This window comes from Sebastes umbrosus, chromosome 15 (genome assembly GCF_015220745.1).
Source record: "Sebastes umbrosus isolate fSebUmb1 chromosome 15, fSebUmb1.pri, whole genome shotgun sequence".
NCBI classification, from domain to species: Eukaryota; Metazoa; Chordata; class Actinopteri; order Perciformes; family Sebastidae; genus Sebastes; species Sebastes umbrosus.
In genome coordinates, this window is record NC_051283.1 from 4,880,935 (window position 1) to 4,906,859 (window position 25,925).

Here is a 25,925-nt window from a genome sequence, read left to right on the forward strand (position 1 = left end):
AAAGGAATACAAGCCTGGATCATGGAAATCAACACAACAAAATGATATGACAAATGGATCATTACTGTCTAATAGGCCATTGGATGTGAGACCAAAGGAAACTCAGAATGGGCTAAAAGCTGCTTCAAAATGCCAACACAGGCCAAATGAACATCAGCAGGAAAACAATTTGTTGGGAACATCACAGCATCTGCAGTACCAACCAACAACTGCTCAGTTAAAGCCAGAGGAAAGGCAGCCTATATACCAGCATTTGGTCGGTCAACATCCACCTGTGGACATACTTACCATCATGCACAGACAAAATGAAATCACAGCTGCTTTGGTTCAACAGCAGCGTTCACTGTCTCTACCACCGAGAGATATTCCCTTATTTGAAGGGGATCCTCTCCAATACAGGACGTTCATCAAAGCCTTTGAGCAAGGAGTGGAGGAAAAGGCAGGAAAAGCAGATTGGTAAATTGTTCCAAATAATACAAACAGAGGACAACCACAAGAACTGGTACGTAGCTGCCAACATATGGCTCCTGAGCGTGGCTATGCAGTGGCGAAGGGTCTTCTACAGGAACACTTTGGAAATCAGTACAAAATCGCAACTGCTTATATTGAAAAGGCTTTGGCTTGGCAAATAATAAAATCTGAGGACGTGAAAGTACTCCAAGCGTACTCTTTGTTCTTACGTGGCTGTTGTAACGTGATGGGGGAACTCCAGTACATGGAAGAACTGGATATGCCTGTGAACATGAGAGCCATCATTTCAAAGTTGCCATACAAAATGAGAGAACAATGGAGGACAGTAGCTCACGACATAATGGAGAAAAGCAATTACAGAGCTTACTTCATTGATCTGGTCAAATTCATGGAGCGTTGTGTCAGAATTCTTTCCAACCCGCTGTTTGGAAACATACAGGAACCATCATCTGGCGTTACTGGGACGAAGCCTCTCACCATGTTTAAGCCACAGTCTGGGTACAAGGTGAAGGGAAACATTGTCGCCACCACAGTAACATCTAAGGACTTGCCCCAGGAGGCTAAGGAACCAACATCAGATCCAGCCAAGGCTGAAAAGGCTGAATGTCTCTGCTGTGCTCGTAGTCACTCATTGGACGAGTGCAAACAGTTCAAGGGAAAGAAGCACAAGGAAAAGATTCACTTTCTGAGGGAAAAGGGAGTTTGCTTTGCATGCTTAGGTGATGGTCACATGAGCAGGGATTGCGAGAGGCGCATGACATGCAAGGTTTGTGGACAAACTCATCCCACAGTGCTTCACATCAAAAGGCAAACAACAGCTTGGCAGCAGGAACCATCTGAACAGCCATCTTCATTCAAAACATGTGGACATACAGGGGCTGGTGAGGACCGGTGTGTTTTCTCCATTCTCCCTGTTAAGGTTAAATCTGCCAAAGGAAATCACATCATTGAAACTTATGCCTTTTTGGATCCTGGTAGTTCAGCCACGTTCTGCTCAGAACATCTAATGCAGAGGCTGAATGTTACAGGCAGAAGAACCAGCTTCTTGTTGCGCACAATGGGTCAAGAAACAGTTGTTCCAGCTTACTCCTTGACTGGTTTGGAGGTCTCTGATCTTGATGGCGATGACTTCTATATTCTCCCAGAGGTTTTCACACAGAAGAAAATGCCAGTTACAACCGATAGCATGGTGACACACGAGGACCTGGCTAAATGGCCCTACTTGTCAAAAGTACACATTCCAAGCATCAAGGCAAATGTCGACCTGTTGATTGGAACAAATGCTCCCAAGATATTGGAGCCTTGGGATGTCATCAACAGCTGCGGGAATGGCCCATATGCCATTAGGACTGTGCTGGGATGGGTTGTTAATGGGCCGCTGATTGGAAACAGTGGCGCTCTGGAGGCAGGGCTTCCCTCCGCTAATGTGAACCGGATCTCTGTGTGTAAACTGGAAGAAATGCTAACCAAGCAGTACAATCATGACTTCAATGAAAGGAGTGGGGAGGAAAAAGAAATGTCCAGAGAAGACCTCAAGTTTCTGGAAACTGTGGAGCACTCAGCGGTACTTCAGGATGGGAAGTATTGTTTGAAATTGCCCTTGAAGAGCAAGGAAGTCTATCTGCCTAACAACTTCGTGGTGGCAAAGCAAAGTATCCAGGGTTTGAGGAAAAGGTTCCTCAACAACAAACATTTGCACCAGGAGTATGCAGGGTACATGAATGCGCTCATCAGTAAGACCTATGCAGAGCCAGTACCTCAACATCAACTGCATCAGGAAAATGGGAAGGATATGTTACATCAGTGGAAAAGGTGGTTGGAAGACTTGGACCTGCCGGCTGCATTCAAGGTGGACAGATGCATCAAGCCAGTAGACTTTGGAGAGAGCAGACATGCCCCACTACACCATTTTGCTGATGCCAGCGAAGGTGGATACGGAACTGTAACATACATCCGGATGTTAAATAAGGACAACGACATCCAGGTCACCTTCCTGCTCGGTAAAGCCAGAGGGACACCACTGAAGGCTGTAACCATTCCCCGTCTTGAGTTGACAGCAGCCGTTCTTGCTGTCAGAGTGGACTCAATGCTGAAGGCAGAGCTGGATTTGCAGCTGGAGGAGTCAGTATTTTGGACCGACAGCACTTCAGTGTTGAAGTACGTAAAAAATGAAGACAGGCGCTTTCACACCTTTGTGGCCAACAGAATCTCGACCATCAGAGAAACATCTGGACCCTCACAGTGGAGACATGTCGGTTCAAAGGACAATCCAGCTGATGATGCGTCAAGAGGCATGAAGGTCTCCAACTTTCTGAAGAACAGCAGGTGGATTGAAGGTCCTGCGTTTCTTTGGAAGCCTGAGGAGGACTGGCCTAAAACTCTGTTGGACATAGATGTGGACTCTAATGACCAGGAGGTCAGAAAGGAGGTGACAGTAAATGTTGTCGGTGTGTGTGATGAATCTAGTCCTACTGACCAGCTCATTGGCTACTTTTTTGACTGGAGAGGGCTCAAGACATCAGTTGCCTGGTTCCTCAGATTAAAGGTCGGGTTGTTAGCAAGGATTCACCCACGAAAGCAGCTGGAAGCTTCTGATGCTAACCATTCGGAGGAAACCAGTCAGGACAGTTCGAGGCCGGCTGAAGGACGATGTGAGAAGACAATGGAGACAAGTGCAGTACCTCTCAGATCTTTTCTGGAAGAGATGGATACGGGAGTACCTACCTTTGCTCCAAGAGAGGCAAAAGTGGAACCAGAAGAAAAAGAGTCTGGTTGCTGGAGATATCGTGGTGATCATGGATTCTTCAGCTCCCCGTGGCTCCTGGCCACTTGGCAGAGTTCTGGAGGTTTTCCCAGACAAACAGGGGCTTGTGTGTCCTGTCAGACTTAAGACCAAAGCCAACATAATTGAAAGGCCAGTGACAAAACTCTGTTTGGTACATGGAGTTTAAATACATAACTTGGTGTATTGTAACATTTGGCTCCTCTTTTTTGTGTATTTTGTTTGAATTGTTATGTCTGCCTACCATAACAATTAGGGGCCGGTGTGTAAGAGCCAAAACATGATGTATGATATATGATGACATATACAGAGGTTGGTGTAATTCACTTTTAGGAACACTATGTGGCACTGCATTAATTGACTGACCCAGTCACGGGTATATAAGTAAGGAGGTGTGTTGTTGGCGTCAGGGTTTAGCCCGGAAGGGCAAAGGGTTTTTGACCGCAGAGACGCTGAATTGTTTGCCGTGTTGTTATTGTTTACTCGTTGCTATGGTAACCGGACATGCTTCTTTAATACCATATTAGGAATAAATGAACTGTTATTGTAAAACCAACGAGCGGCCTGAGGATCAGTTTTGTTCAACACAACAGACAACTAAAGGTAACATCTACAGCGAAAAGCGCGTCAGTCCAGGGCTAATCACCTCAGTAGCTACAGTATTGGCACAAATATACAAGTATATTCCAGTCTTACCCCAGTTGGTCCTGATCACTGCTTTGTCCAGTCTGGTGACGATGTCGTCCACCACACCAGAGAGATGAAACACACAGTCGTACCTCCTCCAGTCTTCAGGTGCGACTGATGACAGGTTCAGCTCAACACTCATCTGGAAGGATCCATCATGGTTGGGGAGGATCTCTCCGAGGTCCACGTCCTCATGAATCTCCTCTCCATCTTTCCTCCAGAACATCTTGGCTCTGTCGGGGCAGAAACCTGTAGCGTGGCAGCTGACTGGAGAGGAGGGAGTCTTCTGGAGGAGAGACACTGAGGGACGCTCTGGGGAGAAGGACAGACACAGATGAGTCTGTACTGAGACACCAGGATGTGACAGGATATTATTTTCATTGGAATGATACAGTGCCTTAGAAGCACTGAGTCCATGTACAACAGTACATCTTGCCATGTGATCCTACCTGTTCTCAGAAAGCTCTTCCCATAGTGTAGGTACTTCCTCAGCCAGTCAGGATATATGTGGATGAGGTAGTGTTTGTTGTGTTCTAATCTAGCCTTCTCATTATCCCATCTACGTTTGGTGATGAAGGCTTGTTGTTTTGGAGCGGTCCATGACAGCGTCTGCAGGTCCAACACAATGAAGTCTTCTCCATCATAACCGTACTGATTAAAACCAGCAACCTCTCCAGTCTCGTCGTCCCACTCACAGCCGTTCATCCTCTGAAAAATGTGGACACCTGAGAGAGAGAGAGACAGAAAAAAGAGACATCTCAGTACAGCCAGCTCCTTTACCATTCTACCTTCTGTTTTAGAGGGGTGGGGTATAGGGGATGTTCAGGGGTAGATAAATAGTCAACAGTAGATGTCACATAGAAGTGGTGTACATCATCTGAAAGCTTGGAACCTGACGATTCATTTGAGATGCAGCACTGTGTGGCATGTTGTTCTAGTCATAAATAAATAAAAAAAAAAAATGTATTAATAAATGGATGAATAAATTAAAATAAATAGTAAAAGTGTATAAGAGAATAGAACATTATGATAGAAGTATATGATGGTCATCCCCATGCTCTATTATGTCTCATAAGTTGTTGCAGCATTTTTTGGTTTGATACCATTTGTTACAGATTTGTTGCTAAAGTTAAGCATATTTTACCACTGGAGTATTGATAAAAAAGATCACTAATCCCTCAAAAATACCACATTAACACACCAAGACCTTGAGGAACACCATAGAAAAAGCCGTGCTGTGATTTGGTATCAAAAACGTTTGACATTTGGAGATTGCATTTTTCTGCAATTCTGGAAACTGCTCAGAAACCCCCTTATTGTTCATCTAGCTAGGAAAGCCATCCATCCTGTGAATGCTCTAGGTCTCTAGTTGGTGGCTGTAAAGTTTCATGAGGCTGTGATTATCCTAGAGGTCACCACAGGTCATTTCATACAGTGAGGTCAAGTTTTTAAAAAATGGTCTCACTACACTAGAATGTCTCCTATGGGAACTAACATCATCACACATTAATACATTCAGGCTCATTGGATCCACAAGAGTCTCAGCTTTACAGTGATACCCAATTTATGTAATTCAAGACTGTTTAAGGACCCCAGTATGCAGAAATATTCAAATACACCATTTTAGAATAGGCGGAAATAACAGGTTTGACCTACATTAAAAAAACTGCATGTGATTATCATAAAGTGTGCATGTGTAAAGTCAAGGGACCCCTTTGAAAATCGCCATGGCAATTTTTCCTCGCCAAAATTTAGCGTAACTTTGCAGCGTTATTTAGTATTATCTTCCCGACAAGCTAGTATGACATGGTTGGTAGCAATGGATTCCTTAGATTTTTTAGTTTCATATGATAATAGTATCATCACTCAGTGCAACAACCTCTTGAAGAGGTTAAGGGGTTAACAGATAATATGACATCTTCACCACAGAGACACACACACATTGGCTCAGTGTGTTTATATTGTAAGCTATGTCTCACCTCAGAGGGAGGAAACATTTCACCAGTAAAAAGTTACATATGAACATAAACATACTGTACCTCCAGTTTGGTTTAAGCGCTGCTTCAGGCTGTCCAAGTTGGCTCTGAAGAACTGCTGGCTACCCAAACACTGAAGAGAATACCACTCCAGGTGTTGTGGGTCATCCTTTACTAGTTTCCTCACCCAGTCCTGTTTGGGTTCTGGGGTCTTGATGTTGCTGCCACAGTAACCCCCCAACACTTCATCGACCATCACGGCAGCCATAAACTCTGGGAAGTTTGGGACTCCAGTAGTTGCAGTAGAGAACATTTTCAGGGAGTGTTTCACTGCAAGACAAAGACAGTTTTGAATTGGATTTCAAACATTCTTGAGGGGTTGATTGATGAACCCATTTGTGCCCGCAACTGAAATTTTGTGTTTTGGACTTGCCTCAGCACAAATTTGAAGACATTTTCAAAATCGGTCAAACCGTTTGGCTGAAAAGTGAGTTTTTCTTATCATACTAAATATAGTCTTTGGGCACATGGGCCTACTGTTTTTGCACTCCTTTACATTTTAGGTAAAAACAGTAGTCACGTGACCTCAGATGAGATATACAGTAGTATGATAAGAAAATGTCTGTATCTCAGAATCTACAAAGGGCACAATCAAGTATTTGGTATCAATGAACTCATACAAAATTGAATATCAAAGATATGCACACATATGCAGTGTAAAAAGTGTTGTACTGTTAGATACTTGCCCAAAGTATGTCCGTACCAATTTTCAAATCTTTTGAACGATCAAAACAAATGTGTCCTTATCATACTAAATATAGTCTTTGGGCACAAATGGGTTAATTGATTGTCAATTCACCAAAAAAGGAGAATTTCAAAATATGTTGAATTACTGTGAGCTACAAAAGAATATGTTATAGACCCATTCTCATTACTAATAGATAGATACGATAGATAGATAGATAGATAGATAGATAGATAGATAGATAGATAGATGTACTTAATTGATCCCAAATTGGGAAATTATTGTGTTACAGCAGCAGAATATCCAGGCAATGCACAGGAACTACAACTAGCTTAGAAAATACAAGAAATATGAACATAAAATAACAATAACATGCTATATACAACAGCAAAGTGTGTAATGAAATACTAAGTATTAACAATGTTTGCAAGTTACAATTTTGTTTTAAAATAAAATAAAATTAGGTATATACGTATATATAATGTTATTAAATGAGGTATATATATATATATGTATATATACCACAGCACAGAGGTTATGTCTCCTAGCAACAGTCAAGGTTTCCTCTATCACGTTTGTGACGACGTTATTGATATATTATTGCCTAAACTAAAGCATATATGCAGTTTATGTGTCGTTTTGTGACACAATTGCGTGTAGGTCTATATAAAAACTGTAAAGAAGATTCCATATCCTTTCATGCATTTTCTACCTCAGTTTATGTGGTTTGAATATCTATGCCTTATATCCTTAATTATCGTTTTGCTAAGTGCATTTCTATTGGCTGAGTAGCCTGTCAATCAATCCTTCGTAGCAGAGGTAAATTGTCTCCTTTTTCTGTTGCTCCAGAGAGTTCAGTGACAAGTGAGCTGTAGTTGAGCTACAACGTAATTAGTCCTGCACAGTTTGGACATTTTAGACAGTGAGAGCCTGTGTGCGTCCATTGAGATGTAAGTTTCCTTTTTGCTATTTGAAGATATAAGTCTTAAAGGTCCCATATCGTGCTCATTTTTAGATTCATACTTGTATTTTGTGTTTCTACTAGAACATGTTCACACGCTGTAATATTAAAAAAAATATATTTCCCTCATACTGTCTGTTTGAATATGCCTGTATTTACCCTCTGTCAGAAATGTTCCGTTTTAGTGCATTTCAACAGAATTGCAACAGAATTGCAACAGAATTGCAACAGAATTGCGTTGCCTGGCAACAGTTTGGGTCCATGTTTACTTCCTGTCAGCTGATGTCATTCACATACACTGCAACCAGAAATAAACTGGGACACATTTAGAATGTTTACGTTTAAAACCGTGTGATGGTCAAAATATTGTATATTTGTGACATCACAAATGGACAGAAATCCTAACGGCTTGTTTCAAACGCACATTTTCTGAATACGGGCTGTGTGTGTATTTCTCTGTATATTGAGCGCTTCCATCCTTTCACAGTATTTATAAAGCACTTAAACCTGCTTTATAATATAAAAGACATGAAAATCTCACTTTTTACAATATGGGACCTTTAAGTTGTTACATGAGAGATGCATAATTGTTAGCGTGCTCGTTACAGAGTTAGCTCTGTATTTACTGTGTTTTATGTTTCATGCCATGCGTAGCAATGCTGTAGGTAGTGTTACGGAGTGAAATGGTAATGTTTACATGTCTAGACGTCGTTCGTAACGACGCACTGCTCTCGTGTGCCGTTCATTGCACACAGACAAGCAGCAAGTGTAGTACGAGATAAGAGGGGCGCTGCCTAGTAGAATCATGTGTTCATACAAGAGTATATAATAGAATAATATAGAATAATATATATATAATATAACAATATATAAGAGAATATAATCCATAAGAGATAGTACATAAGAGATATTGAATGTTATTTTAATTTATTATAATGTTGTTTATCCTGTTATTTGACAGCACTGTGTAAGAGTATTAAGGATCACAGTATATCCTGTATATGGTAGTAATGTTAGTTACAGACGTAGGCAAAGTTGTTGGTAACGTTCCGTTAAAGAGAGAAAAACCCACAATGGTCACTGAAATAACTTGAAACTGACAAAAGTAATAATAAATAAAAATTTACTGAAAATGAACTAATGAAAATCAGACATTGTTTTTGAATTGTGGTTCAACAGAATCATTTTAAAAAACAAACTAATGAAACTGGCCAGGACAAAAAATGATGGTACCCCTAGAAAAGATGTAAAATAATGTGACCATAGGGACATATTAAACTAAGGTGTGTCCTGTAATTAGCATCACAGGTATCTTCAAACTTGTAATCAGTCAGTCTGCCTATTTAAAGGGTGAAAAGTAGTCACTGTGCTGTTTGGCATCATGGTGTGTACCACACTGAACATGGACCACAGAAAGCTAAGGAGAGAGTTGTCTCAGGAGATCAGAAAGAACATTATAGACCTTCATGTTAAAGGTAAAGGCTATAAGACCATCTCCAAGCAGTTTGATGTTCCTGTGACTACAGCTGCACATATTATTCAGAAGTTTAAGGACATGGGACTGTAGCCTACCTCCCTGGACGTGGCCGCAAGGGGAAAATTGATGACATATTGAAGAGACGGATAATACGAATGGTAACCAAAGAGCCCAGAACAACTTCCAAAGAGATTAGAGGTGAACTCCAAGGTCAAGGTACATCAGTGTCAGATCGCACCATCCGTCACTGTTTGAGCCAAAGTGGACTTAATTGAAGACGACCCAGGAGGACACCAAATCATAAAAAAGCGAGACTGGAATTTTCCAAAATGCATATTGACAAGCCACAAAGCTTCTGGGAGAATGTCCTTTGGACAGATGAGACAAAACTGGAGCTTTTTGGCAAGTCACATCAGCTCTATGTTCACAGACGCAAAAATGAAGCATCCAAAGAAAAGAACACTGTACCTAATGTGAAACATGGAGGAGGTTTGGTTATGTTATGGGGCTGCTTTGTTGCATCTGGCACAGGGTGTCTTGAATCTGTGCAGGGTGCAATGAAATCTCAAGACTATCAAGGCATTCTGGAGCGAAATGTGCTGCCCAGTGTCAGAAAGCTTGGTCTCAGTTGCAGGTCATGGGTCCTCAAACAGGATAATGACCCAAAACACACAGCTAAAAACACCCAAGAATGACTAAGAACAAAACATTGGACTATTCTGAAGTGGCCTTCTATGAGCCCTGATCTAAATCCTATTGAACATCTGTGGAAGGAGCTGAAACATGCAGTCTGGAGAAGGCACCCTTCAAACCTGAGACAGCTGGAGCAGTTTGCTCACAAGGAGTGGGCCAACATACCTGTCAACAGGTGCAGAAGTCTCATTGAGAGTTACAGAAATCACTTGATTGCAGTGATTGCCTCAAAAGGTTGTGCAACAAAATATTAAGTTAATGTTACCATCATTTTTTTCTAGGCCAGTTTCATTAGTTTGTTTTTTTAAATGATTCTGCTGAACCATAATTCAAAAACAATATCTGATTTTCATTAGTTAATTTTCAGTGAATTTTTATTTATTATTACTTTTGTCAGTTTCAAGTTATTTCAGTGACCATTAAGGGTTTTTCTCTCTTTAACGGAACGTTACCAACAACTTTGCCTACGTCTGTATATGGTGAAATGATGTACATAATGCTGTATTCTGTAGAGCGTTGTATGTAATGATTCCCATACAATCAATATCCATTAAAGTCCTTTATTTCTACGGTTACAGAACCACACACTAACGGAAACTATACTTCCTGTCTGAAGTGTAAATGGTGCACGGTGCGTGAAGTTTACAATAAAGTTCACTGAAGACAAATCCATCTCAAGAGCATTTTTACTGATGTCCCACGGTTATTCCCCTATCCTACCAGCATAGTAGTAGTCATGAGTAGGTCACCTTGTCCGATTTATTGTGACATTATTGTAAGGTCAGTGTGACAAAGTGAAAGTGAAAGTTCTTTCAATCTGTTCCGTTCTTCACTAACCATACAGACTGGACGGTTAAAGCATTACAGTTGCTTACTTGTGACTTTATTCAGTCCGACAGTCCACATGTTACTTCAGCTCCAGCTAGCGTTACTTTGTCTGTGTCACACTCTAACAGTTCCCCGGAACAACAACAACTAGGAACCAACAATCCTATTGTTACATCTTTTCTTTTTTTCTTTGAAGTAAAGTCTCTTACTCAAACTAAGTAACCAATATTATAATTAAACAAAAAATGTAGATTCTCAACATCAGTCAGAATATTAATTATTAATGCCACTATCACTTGGAAACAAATAAAATTATCCTCTCTGGGGTACTGTGACACTTAAACGTTATCTTTACAGATATACATAACCAAACATTGTAATAAAATAAACTGTGCATATACATTACAATTTTCTTCTCCTCTTTTTTTTTTTTTTTTTTTCAGTAGCTTAACACTCCTTAACATTGTAACAAAACAAACAGCGGATATCACATTTTAAACATTACTCCTTTCTCAGAGGCCTTGCCAGAGTCCAGAAACCCTGCTTTCCTCACTGAGTAAAGTCTCTCAGGTAGTGAGGTCTGGTAACCTGACGACCTGACCTGGTAGTGACAGGGTGTTGGTGTCCCACCTGACCCCGCTCTACCACTACCGCTTTTGGTGTGTGTACCACAGTCCCGGTTTGTGTAGGTGTGGAGGTTGTATCATGGTTGCGTCTGAGGTGCCGACGATTTCTTCTCAGAACACCACCTGACTCCAGTTTCACCTCATAAGATCTATGGCTTACAGGTTTCATCACCTTCGCCGCTCTCCAGACCTTATGTGGCTCGAAAGGCTGAACTCTCACACTGTCCCCTTTTTTCAGAGAGTCCATGTCTTTTGCAGTGCGGTTGTAGTATTTTTCTTGTCGCTGTCTATTGTGTATCAGTCCATGTGCGTTGTCTGTTATCTCTGGCTCCAACAGAGTGTCCCTGGTAGGGAGCAGAGTCCTTGTCCTCCTATTCAGAAGTCTCTGTGCCGGGCTTGTGTTGAGACCTTGGCTCGGTGTGTTGCGATGGTCCAGCATAGCCAAGTATGGATCTTGTCCCGCAGCCTTTGCTTTCAGCATGAGACGCTTGGCTGTTTTCACTGCCGACTCAGCTTTCCCATTGCTCTGAGCATATCCCGGCGAGGATGTCCTGTGTTTAAATTCCCACATCTGGCTGAATTGCTGAAACTCCTGAGATGCGTATTGAGGGCCATTATCTGAGATAACAACATCTGGTATCCCATATCGTGCAAAATGGGCCTTTAGCTTCCTGATTACTGTACTACTCTTTGTGTCTGGTAGATAATCTATCTCCCAAAAGTTGGAATAGTAATCTACTGTTATCAAGTAGTCCTTGTTATTAAAGAAAAACAAATCGGTACCCACCTTGGCCCAGGGTCTGTATGCCATGTCATGAGGGTATAATGTCTCTCTTTGTTGCTTTGGGTCTACTGACCTGCATATGTCGCACTTGGAGATGAAAGTCTTTATGTACTCATTCATTCCTTGCCAATATACACATTCCCTTGCTCTCCTGAGACATCCTTCAACTCCCAGATGAGAAGAGTGGACACGATGAGTGATGTCAGCTCTGAGTGCATCCGGTATCACTGCTCTCTCACCTCTGAACACTATGCTATCCTGGAAACTCAGTTCATCCTGGAATGAGTGGTAGTGCTGGATGTCTGTTGGAATGTCATTTTTGTTCTGTGGCCACCCTGTCAGAATCCACTTTGTCACCATCTGTAACTTTGTGTCCTCTTTTGTAGCAGATCGGATGGAGCTCAGTCTCTCAGCAGAGATAGGCAGGTAGTTAACCATGTTCACAGTCTCTAACTCTGTCTCAGTGTCTCCCTTAGGACTCTCTGGTAAGTATGCCCTACTCAGTGTGTCTGCTAGCAACATATCTCGTCCTGGCACATAGACCACGTTGATATCGTACTTTTGCAGCCTGAGTAGCATCCTCTGCAGTCGCTTTGGTGCACTAAGAAGTGGTTTCCTGTGAATATTCTCCAGCGGCTTATGGTCACTCTGTACCGTCACCTGTCTACCATAAGTATACTGATGAAACTTTTCCATCCCAAATACTATCGCCAAACATTCTTTCTCTATTTGGGCATAGCCCCTCTCAGTGGGTGTAAGTGCCCTACTACCAAATGCTATTGGCTTACCCCCTTGTGTCAGGGCGGCTCCCAGTCCTGTTTCCGACGCATCACACTGTAGCGTCAACTCCTCTTCCTGGTTGTAGTATTTCAGAACAGGCGTATTGGCTATTTTGTCTTTCAGCCTCTGAAACGCTGCCTCCTGTACGTCAGTCCATTCCCACATGTTCTCTTTGTGTGTCAGTTGTCTCAAGATCTCACAATCATCTGACAGATGATCACAGAATTTTGACAGGTAGTTCACCATACCAACCAGTCTCTGTATCCCTTTAACATCTGTCGGCCTCGGCATCTCCTTGATTGCTCGTACTTTCTCTGGGTCAATCCGCAGTCCCTCAGCTGTCAGTAGGTGCCCAATATACGATACTTCCTGTTGTCTTAGTTTCAACTTGTATCCGTTTAGTTTGATATTTCGCTCTCTGCACCTGATAAGCAAGCATCTGAGTTTCTCGTCGTGATCCTTGCCTGCCTCCTCCTGTGTCGCTCCTTCTCCCGTGACCAACACATCATCTGCAATGATGTGTATTCCAGGTAAGCCTTCCAGCGCTTGCATGAGCTTCCTCTGGAAGACCTCTGGTGCTGGGCTTATTCCCATCGGCATTCTCAGCCAACGGAACCGGCCAAATGGGGTGGCGAATGTGGTGAGGTAGCTTGACTCTTCCTTTAATTTCACGTGCCAGAAGCCGTGCTTTACATCACAGACTGTGAATACTTTAGCCTTTGATAACTCTGGGAGGATGTCATCAATTGTAGGAAGGGGAAAATGGCTCCTTTTGAGTGCCCGATTCAGTGGTTTTGGATCTATGCAGATCCGCGGTTTCCCGTTCGGCTTTGCCACTGAGACCATACTGCTTATCCAGTCCGTGCTCCGTTCCACTGGTGCAATGATCCCTCTTTTCTCCAGATCCTTGAGTTCCTCTTTAAGGGGTGTCATCATCGAAACTGGCACTCTCCTTTTTGGCAGTTTTACTGGTGGCACACTGTAGTCTATTTCAATGCTATATTCACCCTCCAAACATCCATCACCGGTGAATACATCTCCAAACTCACTTTTGATTTTCTCCATCGTCATGTGTTCGTCACTTTTTTCCTCATTTGTTACAGGACACAGTTCTTTTTTCACGATGCTGTCAATGGCCAGGATATTCTCATACTGTACTTTAATTAACTTCATGGCCTCACTGGCCTTCCTGACCAGTAAAGGAGTCCTGCTGTTCTGGTCCACCACTTGAAACTCCAGTCTGTACAGTTTGTTGTTTCTGGGGTTTCTGATCTTGACCTTACATTTACCAAGCGGACATAACCTGGTCTTATTATACATCACAAGCACTTTCTCTGTGTGCTCCAGTTGTGTGTCTGGGTTTAGGAGATGTACGGGGATGATGTTGCAGGTGGCTCCACAGTCTATCTGGAAGTTAACCAGTGTTTTGTCCATCATCATTCCTGCAAAGAGTTGCTGTCCTTGACTATGTCTCTCTTTCACTTGGTTTATTGTCTCATTGTCCCCATATACTTCTGATATGGTCATAATGTCCTCACATGTATCTCTGTCATGTTCTGAGACAACATGCACTGCCTTATATTTCCTGCTGTTCTCTGCTCTTGATTTGCACTTTGCAGCAAAATGATTGTCTTTCCCACACTTTTTACACTTCTTTCCAAAAGCTGGGCATTTTGTCTTGTTTCTCTCATGTGTTTTACCACAAAACTTACAGCAGATTTCATTGTCTTTGCTTTTCTCTCCGGTGTATTTCAGTGCATGAACTTCCTCCACTGTCAGTCCTTGCAGTGTTTTGCTGTTCTCCCTTGATAGCTCAGCAGCTCTGCAAATTTTCAGGCATTTGTCCAGTGTCAGATTCTCCTCTCTGAGTAATCTCTCCCTCATTGCAGAGCTACTTGTGCCACACACAATTCGATCTCTTATTAGTGTGTCTTTAATGTCTCCAAAGTTACAACTACTGGCCAACACTCTCAAATCCGTGACATATTTGTCGATGTTTTCTGCTAATCCTTGGTTCCGCACGAATAATCTGTATCTCTCAACAGTCTCGTTAACTTTTGGATTACAGTGTCCGTCAAATAGCGCCATCATTGAACTCACTGTTCTCCTCGCTGACGTGTTATCGCTCGCCAGCGTGTCCAGGAGCTCTCTTCCACTCTCTCCGATGAGGTAATAAAACAGCTTGACTTTTGTACTTTCCTCAGCAGCGGGCATGGTAAGGTCCATGTACAGTGAAAACTCCTCCTTCCAACTCTTCCATATCTTTGCAAGGTTGTTGGAGTCCAAAATCAGTATTGACGGAGGTTTCAGTCCTTCCATCTCGACGTCAGCTATTTTTCTCCGCTCACCGTTGCCGTGTTCGGTTAGCCTCTTCAATGCTAATCAGCTAGCCAGCAGCACTTATCTTCATTTAACGGCTACTAAACTTTAGCACCGCTGCCACCATGTTTCAATCTGTTCCGTTCTTCACTAACCATACAGACTGGACGGTTAAAGCATTACAGTTGCTTACTTGTGACTTTATTCAGTCCGACAGTCCACATGTTAATTCAGCTCCAGCTAGCGTTACTTTGTCTGTGTCACACTCTAACAGTTCCCCGGAACAACAACAACTAGGAACCAACAATCCTATTGTTACAAAAGTGGTTCCTCAATGTCGCACTACAAAGTGACTAAATCAAACAAGTTTTGCAGCAACAAGAATAACAAGAAATAACGGTGAGAGTCACAATATGATTTTACCTGTAGATGCAACGTGACAGAAGAGGAGCAAGTTGAGCAAAATGAGTAACTTCATCTTGTTTTGAGTAGAAGAGAGAGAGAGAGAGAGAGAGCTTCAGCCAGCCGACTAGCAGATATTTCAAAGTGGGTCAGGTTCCTGGAGGGAGGGAGTTATGACGTCCAGTTGAGGGGCTGATATTATCAAAGGCTCATAAGCGAGATACATTTTTTTTTTACTTAATATCCACTAAAAATATGTTTAGCAAAATGTCACAGTTACCTTGTAGTTCGCTCTAATTTGCAGTTTTCAGTAGCTTCCACTGTCGTCTACTTAAAGTGGGACATTATAAAACTGTGTTTCTGTTGTTTGAGGTTTGCAGAATAATAGAGCTAGAGTAAAATAAATACCATAATTAACAATCTATGTGCATTATTCCATTATTAATAAATCCAGCAATGAAAGTGAGTATTTTGTGAGTATTTATCTGTGTTGAAGAGTTGGTGTTGTCGTTAGCCAAAGCCTATGGAGGCAAGATTTCTCCCATGATGCATTGGTTTCTTCTTCTTCTTTTTCTTCTTCTGTTGGCAAGACTGTTTTAGAGACGTGGTAATGAAAGATCATGCTGTTTTTCCCTCCCTATTGCCTGAATCAGGTGATTTCTCTTGGATGCATTGGGTCGCCTATGTCGATTTTTTTTTTAATAGATTTTATTTTAAATCTGTTAATACAATAAACAATCAAACCTTTACATAGATAAATACATATGAAAGAAATGAAGGGACACAAAATTAAAATAAATAGATACAAAAATAAAAATCAATAAAGCAACATAAAGCATGCCAGGGTCAATATAAATAAATAAAATATAGAGTAATTTAAGTAAAAACATTATCTTAAGAGCACAGGCTCACAGTTTTATTAGCCTTTTTTTTCTTAAGTTATTGTCTTTTTATAAAGTTACATTTCTGTGTGACATCACTGACATGATTGTGCATTACAGTGTTGAGATTCTACATGAATTATTACTAAAGAAGACCAGGCGGATATCCAGGACTTTAATTAACCTACCAGCAGAGGGAGACAAAGACTAGTTTTTAGGAAGCTGGTCCAAATAAGAGACTAGAGGTGATGCACAGTGTTGTCACACACCTACAGTATATCACCATTCACTTTAAGAGTCGTCCCTTTCAAAATGTTGAACTTCACCTTTCAAGTATTCAAGTATAGGATCCACGGTTTTACTTGGCTGGCTATAGTTAGAGAACATGTGAGGGTCAGTCTGTCCTCCAGCAGGGAGCAGTCTGGTGATATGAAAAGTAAAAAAAAGTGTATTCAGTCTTTGTGGATAATAAAGTGAAGGTGTGAACTAACCACAGATACAGGAGGTCAGGATGATGAGCAGCAGGATGCTGCAGATCATCTTTTCCCTGTGAGAGGAGACAGAAACACAAGTTCAGTTATTACAGGTATAAGAGAGATGATCTATAGTCTTCATGTAGTCATTACAAAACCTGATCCTGTTTAGGATTACAACTGGCTGATGTCAGATTATTGCTGATATATATATATATAGATATATATCTATATATATAAACTGGAAAAACAAAATTCGGAAACTTGTGTTTGATGGATTATTTCTCTGTTGTGACAATGCTAATTGGCATTGTATTTTACATCGTTGGAAAACCTGTTTATTTACCTTCGCAATGATGTCCCACTTGTAAGGATCATGCATTTGTGGGATGAGCAGCACAGCTGATTATGTGGGTAGCGCCCAAGAAAAATTTGCCAAAATGCTCCGTCAATGGTAAACAGTGTATTCTCCTGTTGGTATTGACTCTTGTTTTGAGTTGTTTGGTGGATTGGATGATTGAACTCTCTATCAGTAACAAGGAACAAACAAGACATATTGGCAATTTTACACTTTATTCATTTAATACACCGTCAGGAGCCTCAGTAGCGGTGGAAGATCCATACGCAGCCACAACAGCCTGGCACCTCCTCCTCATGCTGGTCACCAACCTGGTCACACGTTGCTGTGGGATGGCGTTCCATTCCTCAACCAGGATTCGTTGCAGGTCAGCCAACGAGGTTGTGTCGGTCACTCTAACACTTACAGCATGCCCAAGCTGATCCCACATGTTGAATTGGGTTGAGGTGTGGACTCTTGGCAGGCCGTTCCATTCTCTCTACTCCCACATTGTGGAGGTAGTCTGTGATAACCCTGGCTCTGTGGGGGCGAGCGTTGTCATCTTGGAGGATGAAGTTAGGTGCCAGATTGTGGAGATATGGGATCGCCACTGGCTGCAGAATCTCATCCCGATATCTCCCTGCATTGAGATGGCCTTCAATGATGACAAGCCTTGTTTTGCCAGTGAGGGAGATGCCGCCCCACACCATGACACAGCCTCCACCAAAAGCTGTTACTCCATCGGTGCTACAATCAGCATAGCGTTCTCCGCGTCGTCTCCATACTTTGACCCTGCCGTCCAACTTTGGCAGACAAAACCTGGACTCATCACTGAACATGACATTCCCCCACATGTTCAGGTTCCATTGTCTGTGTTGTCGACACCAGCGCAAAGGGGCCTGACGGTGAAGGGCAGTCATTGCAGGCTTCCTGGTAGCCTTATGAGAATACACTGTTTAGAGCATTTTGGCAAATTTTTCTTGGGCGCTACCCACATAATCAGCTGTGCTACTCATCCCACAAATGCATGATCCCTACAAGTTCGACATCATTGCGAAGGTAAATAAACAGGCTTTCCAACGATGTAAAATACAATGACCATTAGCATTGTAACAACAGAGAAATAATCCACCAAACACAAGTTTCCGAACTTTGTTTTTCCAGTTTATTTAGATATATATATATCATTTGAAATATTTCACATTATAATACTTACTGTTAGCAGGGCATAATCCGGAAATACAGATGAGAGAAAACATTAGAAAATGATTCATATTTCAGAATTTATGAAAGCAGAAAAAGGAAAAAAACAAACACTTTGTGCTTCACTATCACTTGTCAGATAAATGGATTGAATTACCAGAAGTACCACACTAAATATGCAGGACGAGACTATCACAGGTATTTATTTTAATTCATCAGAGGAATAAAAACATCTCTGTTCCTCACCGTTATTGTTCCTACTCCAGATGAAGAGTCCAGCGATGCAGACCGCCAGCAGCAGCAGCAGTCCTACAACAACTCCAATAACAGGACCAGCAGGGAACCCTGCAGGAGGAACTGGAACCAAAACAGAACATTCACACTTTGGGTTCATTCACACTGTGTGCTGTGTGGTTCTGAAAGTGTTTTCAGTGGTAATGCCTCAGTTCTGGATATGACTTTCATTTCAAATCAACATTCAGGCAATGCTGTCAATCATTATTGGTCAAACAAATGTGTAGTAAATAAAACCCCTGACAAAGAGGTTCACAGCTTATCAGGCCAGTTGCTCTGACGTCACACGTCATGAAGATCTTTGAGAGACTGGTTCTGCAGCACCTCAAGCCCCTTGTGAGCGACTCCCTGGACCCCCTGCAGTTTGCATACCAGGCAAACATCGGTGTGGATGATGCCATCATCTACATGCTCCACAGAGCCTACACACATCTGGAGAGGCCGCACAGCACCGTCAGAATATTGTTCTTCGACTTCTCTAGTGCCTTCAACACCATCGAGCCACTCCGGCTAGCTGAGAAGCTCTCAGTGATGCAGGTAGACCATGGCCTGGTGTGCTGGATTATGGACTACCTCACAAGCAGACCACATAATGTCAGACTGAAGGGCAGCCTGTCAGATGTGCTGGTGAGCAACACCGGCGCCCCTCAAGAAACTGTGCTGTCACCCTTCCTGTTCACCACCTACACCTCCGACTTCCACTTCAACTTGCCACCTACAGAAGTTCTCCGATGACTCCTCCGTCGTCAGCTGCATCACGGATGACAACGAGGAGGAATACAGAGCCCTGGTGGAGAACTTCATAGGGTGGTGTGACAACAATCACCTCAAGCTCAACATTAGAAAGACCAAGGAGCTGGTGGTGGACTTCCGCGGGGCAACAAGAGGCCACCAACTCCCATCACCATCCGAGGGGAGGAGGTGGAGGTGGTGGACACCTACAAGTTCCTGGGAGTACACATGAACAATAAACTGGACAGGACCGACAACACCGAGGCCCTCTACAGGAAGAGACAGAGCAAACTGTTCTTCCTGAGGAGGCTCAGGTCCTTCAATGTCTGCAATAGGCTGCTGCAGATGTTTTACCAGTCTGTAGTAGCCAGCGTCCTCTTCTTTGCTGTGGCATGTTGGGGGAAGGGTGGGGGGGGGGGGGGGGGGGGGGGGGGGGGTAACACTGATCATGCTTTCAATCTATAGGCTACCACGAACACTGCTACTGCAATTACTATTATGTTCATTTTCAGGCACCTTATCAATATCATACTAATAAGAGCAATCAGAATAACAGGCAAATAGTAGTATATAAATAAATAATGGTAACAACAAATATAATAATATTAGTTATGATCTGAATTTATTGAAATAATGGTGATAATACAGCAATTATTAAAAAACAACAAAACACAAAATAATCTAATAGTGTAACTTTTAATCATTGGTTTCACACATTACACTGGAAACACTGGCATTATGCCTTAAGGAGTGTCCACTGTACTTTAAAGTTTACTAAGTACCTAAATTTAGCTGGGCAAAAAGATACCATTTCATTTTAAAAATACAAATATTAATAAAAAATGTGTGATTAGTCTGTATTTCATTCCACAAAAAATATCTGAACTGCCTTTTTTGTTTTGTATGATAATCTCATTAGAGTCAGGGCAGTGTAATTACATAGCTAACTTGCATCTTTATATCCTGAAATCAACTGTATGTCTTCCTGGATGATGCATCATTTTTGGCTGTTGTATCAGTTTTCATCAGGTACCATAACCATCTATAACAGAGGTTTATAGTACATTTATATTTAGTTTAACTTGAGTATCTCACACATCTGCAACCACCAACAGGGTTTTGATCGACAGTTGTAAACTTCAGAGTTACTAACCAATTCCAAAGTTGAGCCTTTCTGGCATCAGTGCTTCAGATTCTCTAGAAATGCTGCACTGTGCAGTAAATATGTACAGTAGATATGAGCCGAAGACGCAGTTATAGACAGGTTGTTAGAAAAATCTCCTTTATCAAAATAATGTTTTTTTCCCCACAACAGTCAGAGGCATCATGTTTCCATGTCTCTGTGGTTCCTCCTCATGGACTGAAGGAAGAATTGAAGTAGTCCAAGTTGGCCAAAAGATGGCGATCACACCAAAATAGTGACATCACAGTAACCCATGGCAGACCTGTGGTGATTAACAGCAGTTCTTAACAACAAATAACACATTTCCAAATGGAGTTTCATGATCAAGCAGCACCATCTGTAACTAAAGACAGAAAAAGAGAGATTGTCTGAGTGTTAGATGTTTGTTCATCACATATAATCAAAGCATTATGATTAGAGAAGGATTGTGTTTAGCTCTTGCCTCTTGTTGAAGCTACTGTCAGTGGTTTGATGCAACAGACACAACCTCTGTGTTTACCCATAGACATTCAATTAATTGAATACATCTGCTATATCATATTTGTCTGATAGATCCTGGGTCTGAAATTAATCTTTTTCCTCACCTGCCACTTCAGCAGGTCACTGAACATTTCTACCGGCCACTCAATTATTTTTGTCTGCCACTTTTGAAATCTAGGTAGAACGCTTTAAAATGGTAACCACTGAGTCAGTGGTACCAGACCGTAGAATTATGGAATATATCATGTAACCTTGATCCGTGACTACTGTATATTTAATTTAGGCTTTAGAAATGTAATGGAGTAGAAGTGTAAAGTAGCATAAAATGGAAATACTCAAGTAAAGTAGCCTACAAGTACCTCAAAATGGTACTTAAGAAGGCACTACTTGACTAAATAGACTTAGTTACATTTAATTATAATTATAATTATAAGAATAAATCATTATAATTCCACCTCTGCAAATATATCTATTTAAAATACAATTTATTTTAAAGCTGTTGTTAAAGCTGATAGACTCTTTTTCCTTCAGACTTTTTGGACCAGGCTACACACACATGTATTTATTTGCAGTGTCAGTCACAGAGAAGCTACATCCTGTTCTCCTCTAGGATGCTCCTGCTATCTAACACAAAATCAACCACGCTGGCTGACCTGCAATGAATCCTGGTTGAGGAATGGAACGCCATCCCACAGCAACGTGTGACCAGGTTGGTGACCAGCATGAGGAGGAGGTGCCAGGCTGTTGTGGCTGCGTATGGATCATCCACCGCTACTGAGGCTACTGACGGTGTATTAAATGAATAAAGTGTAAAATAGCCAATATGTCTTGTTTGTTCCTTGTTACTGATAGAGAGTTCAATCATCCAATCCACCAAACATCTCAAAACAAGCGTCAATACCAACAGGAGAATACACTGTTTACCAATGGCAGAGCATTTTGGCAAATTTTTCTTGGGCGCTACCCACGTAATCAGCTGTGCTGCTCATCCCACAAATGCAGGATCCTTACAAGTTGGACATCATTGTGAAGGTAAATAAACAGGCTTTCCAACGATGTAAAATACAACGACCATTAGCATTGTGACAACAGAGAAATAATCCACCAAACACAAGTTTCCGAACTTTTTTTCCCCAGTTTGTATTCCCTTTTAATTGCCTAAACTAAAGCATATGTACAGTTAAGGTGTCGTTTTGTGACACAATGGCGTATAGGCCTATATAAAAACAACAATAGGTTAGTGGTATTATTGTAAGTTCAGTGTGACAAACGGTGATTCCTCGATGTCGCACTAAAAAGTGACTAAATCAAACAAGTTTTGCAGCAACAAGAATAACAGGAAATAACGTTGAGTCACAATAATGAATACTTTTTCCACCACATTCAGCATGTTGTACTCGATTCAGTATTAAATCAGCAACTTGACTTTTTCCATGTGGTTTACTGGAGACAATCCATATGCAGTGGGACTATGTGACCCTAATGTTTGAGAAATCCATAGAGTCCAAGTTTGTAAGTGATGCAACTAAATAGTACTGATTACAGTTTAGTGAGTCGAGACGTTTCTTGCTGCAGTCTGCAAAAGTGGATGAAAAAATAAATAAAAAGATGGATTTAATCCAAGATTTTAAAGATAGTCCTAATTTGAATTGATATCATGGAAATTTGGAGAGAGGAAGTAAAGAACAGCATTGCCCTCTGCTGGTCTGTTAAAGTGATTACTAAAAAAGAACAACTACAATGTGACAGAAGAGCAGAACTTTGAGGTGTGACATGAGAATAAAAAGAAATCTACCTTAGAGCTGCAACGATTAGTTGTCAACTATAATCGATTAAAATCGGTTTGAGTAATTTTTATAAGAAAAAAAACATTCTCTGATTCCAGCTTCTTAAATGTAAATGTTTTCTGGTTTCTTTTCCTCCTCTATGACAGTAAACTGAATATCTTTGAGTTGAGGACAAAACAAGACATTTGAGGACGTCATCTCGGGCTTCGGGAAACACTGATCGACATTTTGCACCAATTTCTGACATTTTATAGACCAAACAACTAATCGAGAAAATAATCGACAATGAAAATAATTGTTAGTTGCAGCCCTACTGTAATCTATCTAGATCTCTCCTCACAGACTATGAATACAAAAACTACACCATTCAGGTTTTGTTGTACAAAGGTGGAAAGTAATTTATTACATTTACTTAAGTACCTAAGTACAGTTTTGAGATAAATACTGTGGTTCAATCCTCGGCTGCTCCGGTCACTTGTGGATGTGTCCTTGAGCAAGACACTTAACCCCAAATTGCTCCCGAAGGCATAGCCATAAAAGTTGGCACTGATAGCCTCTGCCATCAGTGGGTGAACGGGTGAATGCTGACATGTAGTGTAAAGTGCTTTGAGTGGTCGGAAGACTAGAAAAATGCTATATAAATGCATTTACCAATATAAAAATAAAAAATAATAATAATAATGATAATAATAATAATGATAATAATAAAAAAAGATCTGGGGCAGCTGTGGCTCAGAGGGTAGAGCAGGTCGTCCACTACTCGGAAGGTCGGTGGTTCAATCCACGGCTGCTCCGGGTCACATTTTGATGTGTCCTTGAGCAAGACACTTAAAGGGACTGTTTGTAACTTCTTATACGTATAAATCATTGCGGGTCGGTGTCCCATGCGCGCTCACGTGTGGCTACACTGTTCAGACGAGACTCCAACACAAACTACACGGAAGCACCAAAACCGCAAAGTTGTATCTAGTGAAGCCCGTCTGTTAAACAGTGTTGGCCGCGGTCGGAAGACGCGGGGGGGGACCGTAGCTTTGGTCTCCAGGGCCGTAGTCTCTGCTCCTCTGCCTGCCTGCCTGCTTGCTTACACACCGCGCTCGTTCTCGCTATTTCGCTCCACTCTACACACCCCGCACACTACACACTGCAGAAGAGTTAGTTTAGCTCTGAGAATATCTAGTGAATGTACAGTGGACGTTTGTGCAGAAATAACTGCTGCAGCTCCTCCAGACCAACAGAGGTTTCCCATGTCGTGTGAAGTGACGGGGCTCCGCAGAGAGAAACGTTATCGTCTCCGACCAAAACTCCGGTGTCTCCCCTGTTCCCTCCGGCCGCGGTCGGGAGGCTGAGGCAGGAAAAGCCAACACTAGGATCAGCAGTGATTCATGGAGAGACCTTCGTCTGGTCAGCTAACATTACTGCCAAGCAGCTGAAATATAGAGTGATGTTGTGCTTTTAGCTGACGTGTGTCGCCTCACTGTTTTGAGCGATGCTCGTTCATGTCTATGTAGAGCGAGCACAAGCGCGAGCAACAGGATGCTGACTTTCGTTGACTTAAAGGGACTATTTGTAACTTTCAGAAATGCTTCTTAACAGCGACACCTGTGGTCGTGAAATCAACGAAAGTCAGCGTCGGGCTCGCGCTTGCTCGCTCTCAATATACCTGAACGAGCATCACTCAAAACAGTGAGGCGACAAGTCAGCTAAAACCACAATATCACTCTATATTTCAGTTGCTTGGCAGTAATGTTAGCTGACCAGACGAAGGTCTCTCCATGAACATGATTTAGATCTGATCCTAGTGTTGGCTTTTCCTGCCTAAGTGCAGGCTGAGGCAGCGGGGCTCTCCAGCATGTCTCCTCTGCTCTCTCCGCCCGCAGCCGGAGAGAGCAGAGGAGACACCGGCACCCGGTCGGTAACGAGAAGACAACGTAAATCTCTGTAGAGCTCCGTCACTTCACAAGACACGGAAAACCTCTGTTGGTCTGGAGGAGCTGCAGCAGTTATTTCTGCACAAACGTCCCCTGTGCATTCACTAGATATTCTCAGAGCTAAACTAACTCTTCTGCAGTGTGTAGTGAACGCGCGTTCACGTCTAGAGGTGGAGCGAGCTGAGCTGTCTGAGTGAAGGCGAGCAGGCAGAGGAGAAGGGTACAGCGGCTACAAGCGAACGCGCATATGCGAGCGCGAATGTGTGACGACCCGCTACATTTATGCGCGTACAAAGTTACAAATAGTACCTTTAACGGCCACAAGTGTCGCTCTTAACAAGCATTTTCTGATTCTTACAAAATAGTCCTATTAACCCCAAATTGCTCCTGAAGACATGACCATCGGTGTGTGAATGAGTATTTAGATTAGATCCTGATGGGCAAAGTTGGCACCTTAGCAGCCTCTGCCATCAGTGTATGAATGTGTGTGTGAACGGGTGAATGCTGACATGTAGTGTGAAGAGCTTTGAGTGGTCGGAAGACTAGAAAAGTGCTATATAAATGCAAGTCCATCCGAATACTTCTTCCCTCCTTCAGTATGGCATCCAATCAGATGAGCAGCTCTCATTATAGAGATTTACTAAATGAGTTTGGGTGGTTTTCTTTATCCAAATGAAGGGTAGAGAACGCCATTTGTTGTACAGATTGTAAAGTCCTCTGAGACGATAAGTTGTGGAGTTCAGCATTCTCTTCTATGTTCACTGCCCCGCTGTCAACACAAGTAGTAAATAAAGTGAAATCCTTGTCATATTGGGGTCCACATTATGCAGGACGTTTGTTTTTATGGTGAACATGATATCAGTTGCTCGCCCATAAGGGGAAAAAATATATATATATATATAAAATTGTATATAATGTGAAACATTTCACAGTATAATACTTACTGTTACCAGGGCGAAACCCTGAAATACAGAAAATGATTCACATTTCATTTTGTGCTTCACTATCACAGTCAAATAAATGGATTGAGTTACCAGAAGTACCACACTAAATATGCAGGACGAGACTATCACAGGTATTTATTTGAATTCATCAG

At 41.9% G+C, this 25,925-nt stretch overlaps 1 protein-coding gene across 7 annotated transcripts in view; it reads right to left on the bottom strand.

Moving 5' to 3' along the window:
- LOC119503890 (major histocompatibility complex class I-related gene protein-like) overlaps window positions 1–25,925 on the bottom strand; it is a 121,248-nt gene that overhangs the window by 17,316 nt on the left and 78,007 nt on the right. Inside the window, exons 1-2 of one of the 7 annotated variants that reach the window (XM_037795911.1) lie at window positions 15,553–15,648; window positions 5,980–6,246 (exon numbers count right to left, since the gene is read on the bottom strand). The exons of 1 other annotated variant lie outside the window; for it this stretch is intronic. In XM_037795911.1, coding sequence (XP_037651839.1) covers window positions 5,980–6,246; window positions 15,553–15,607 — 322 coding nt within the window. In that variant the 5' untranslated portion in view covers window positions 15,608–15,648. Of the gene's footprint in view, window positions 1–5,979; window positions 6,247–15,552; window positions 15,649–18,671; window positions 18,783–25,279; window positions 25,599–25,773; window positions 25,792–25,925 lie in introns of those variants that run through there. 5 more of the 7 variants (XM_037795908.1, XM_037795907.1, XM_037795905.1 and 2 more) reach the window with 5 other exon arrangements.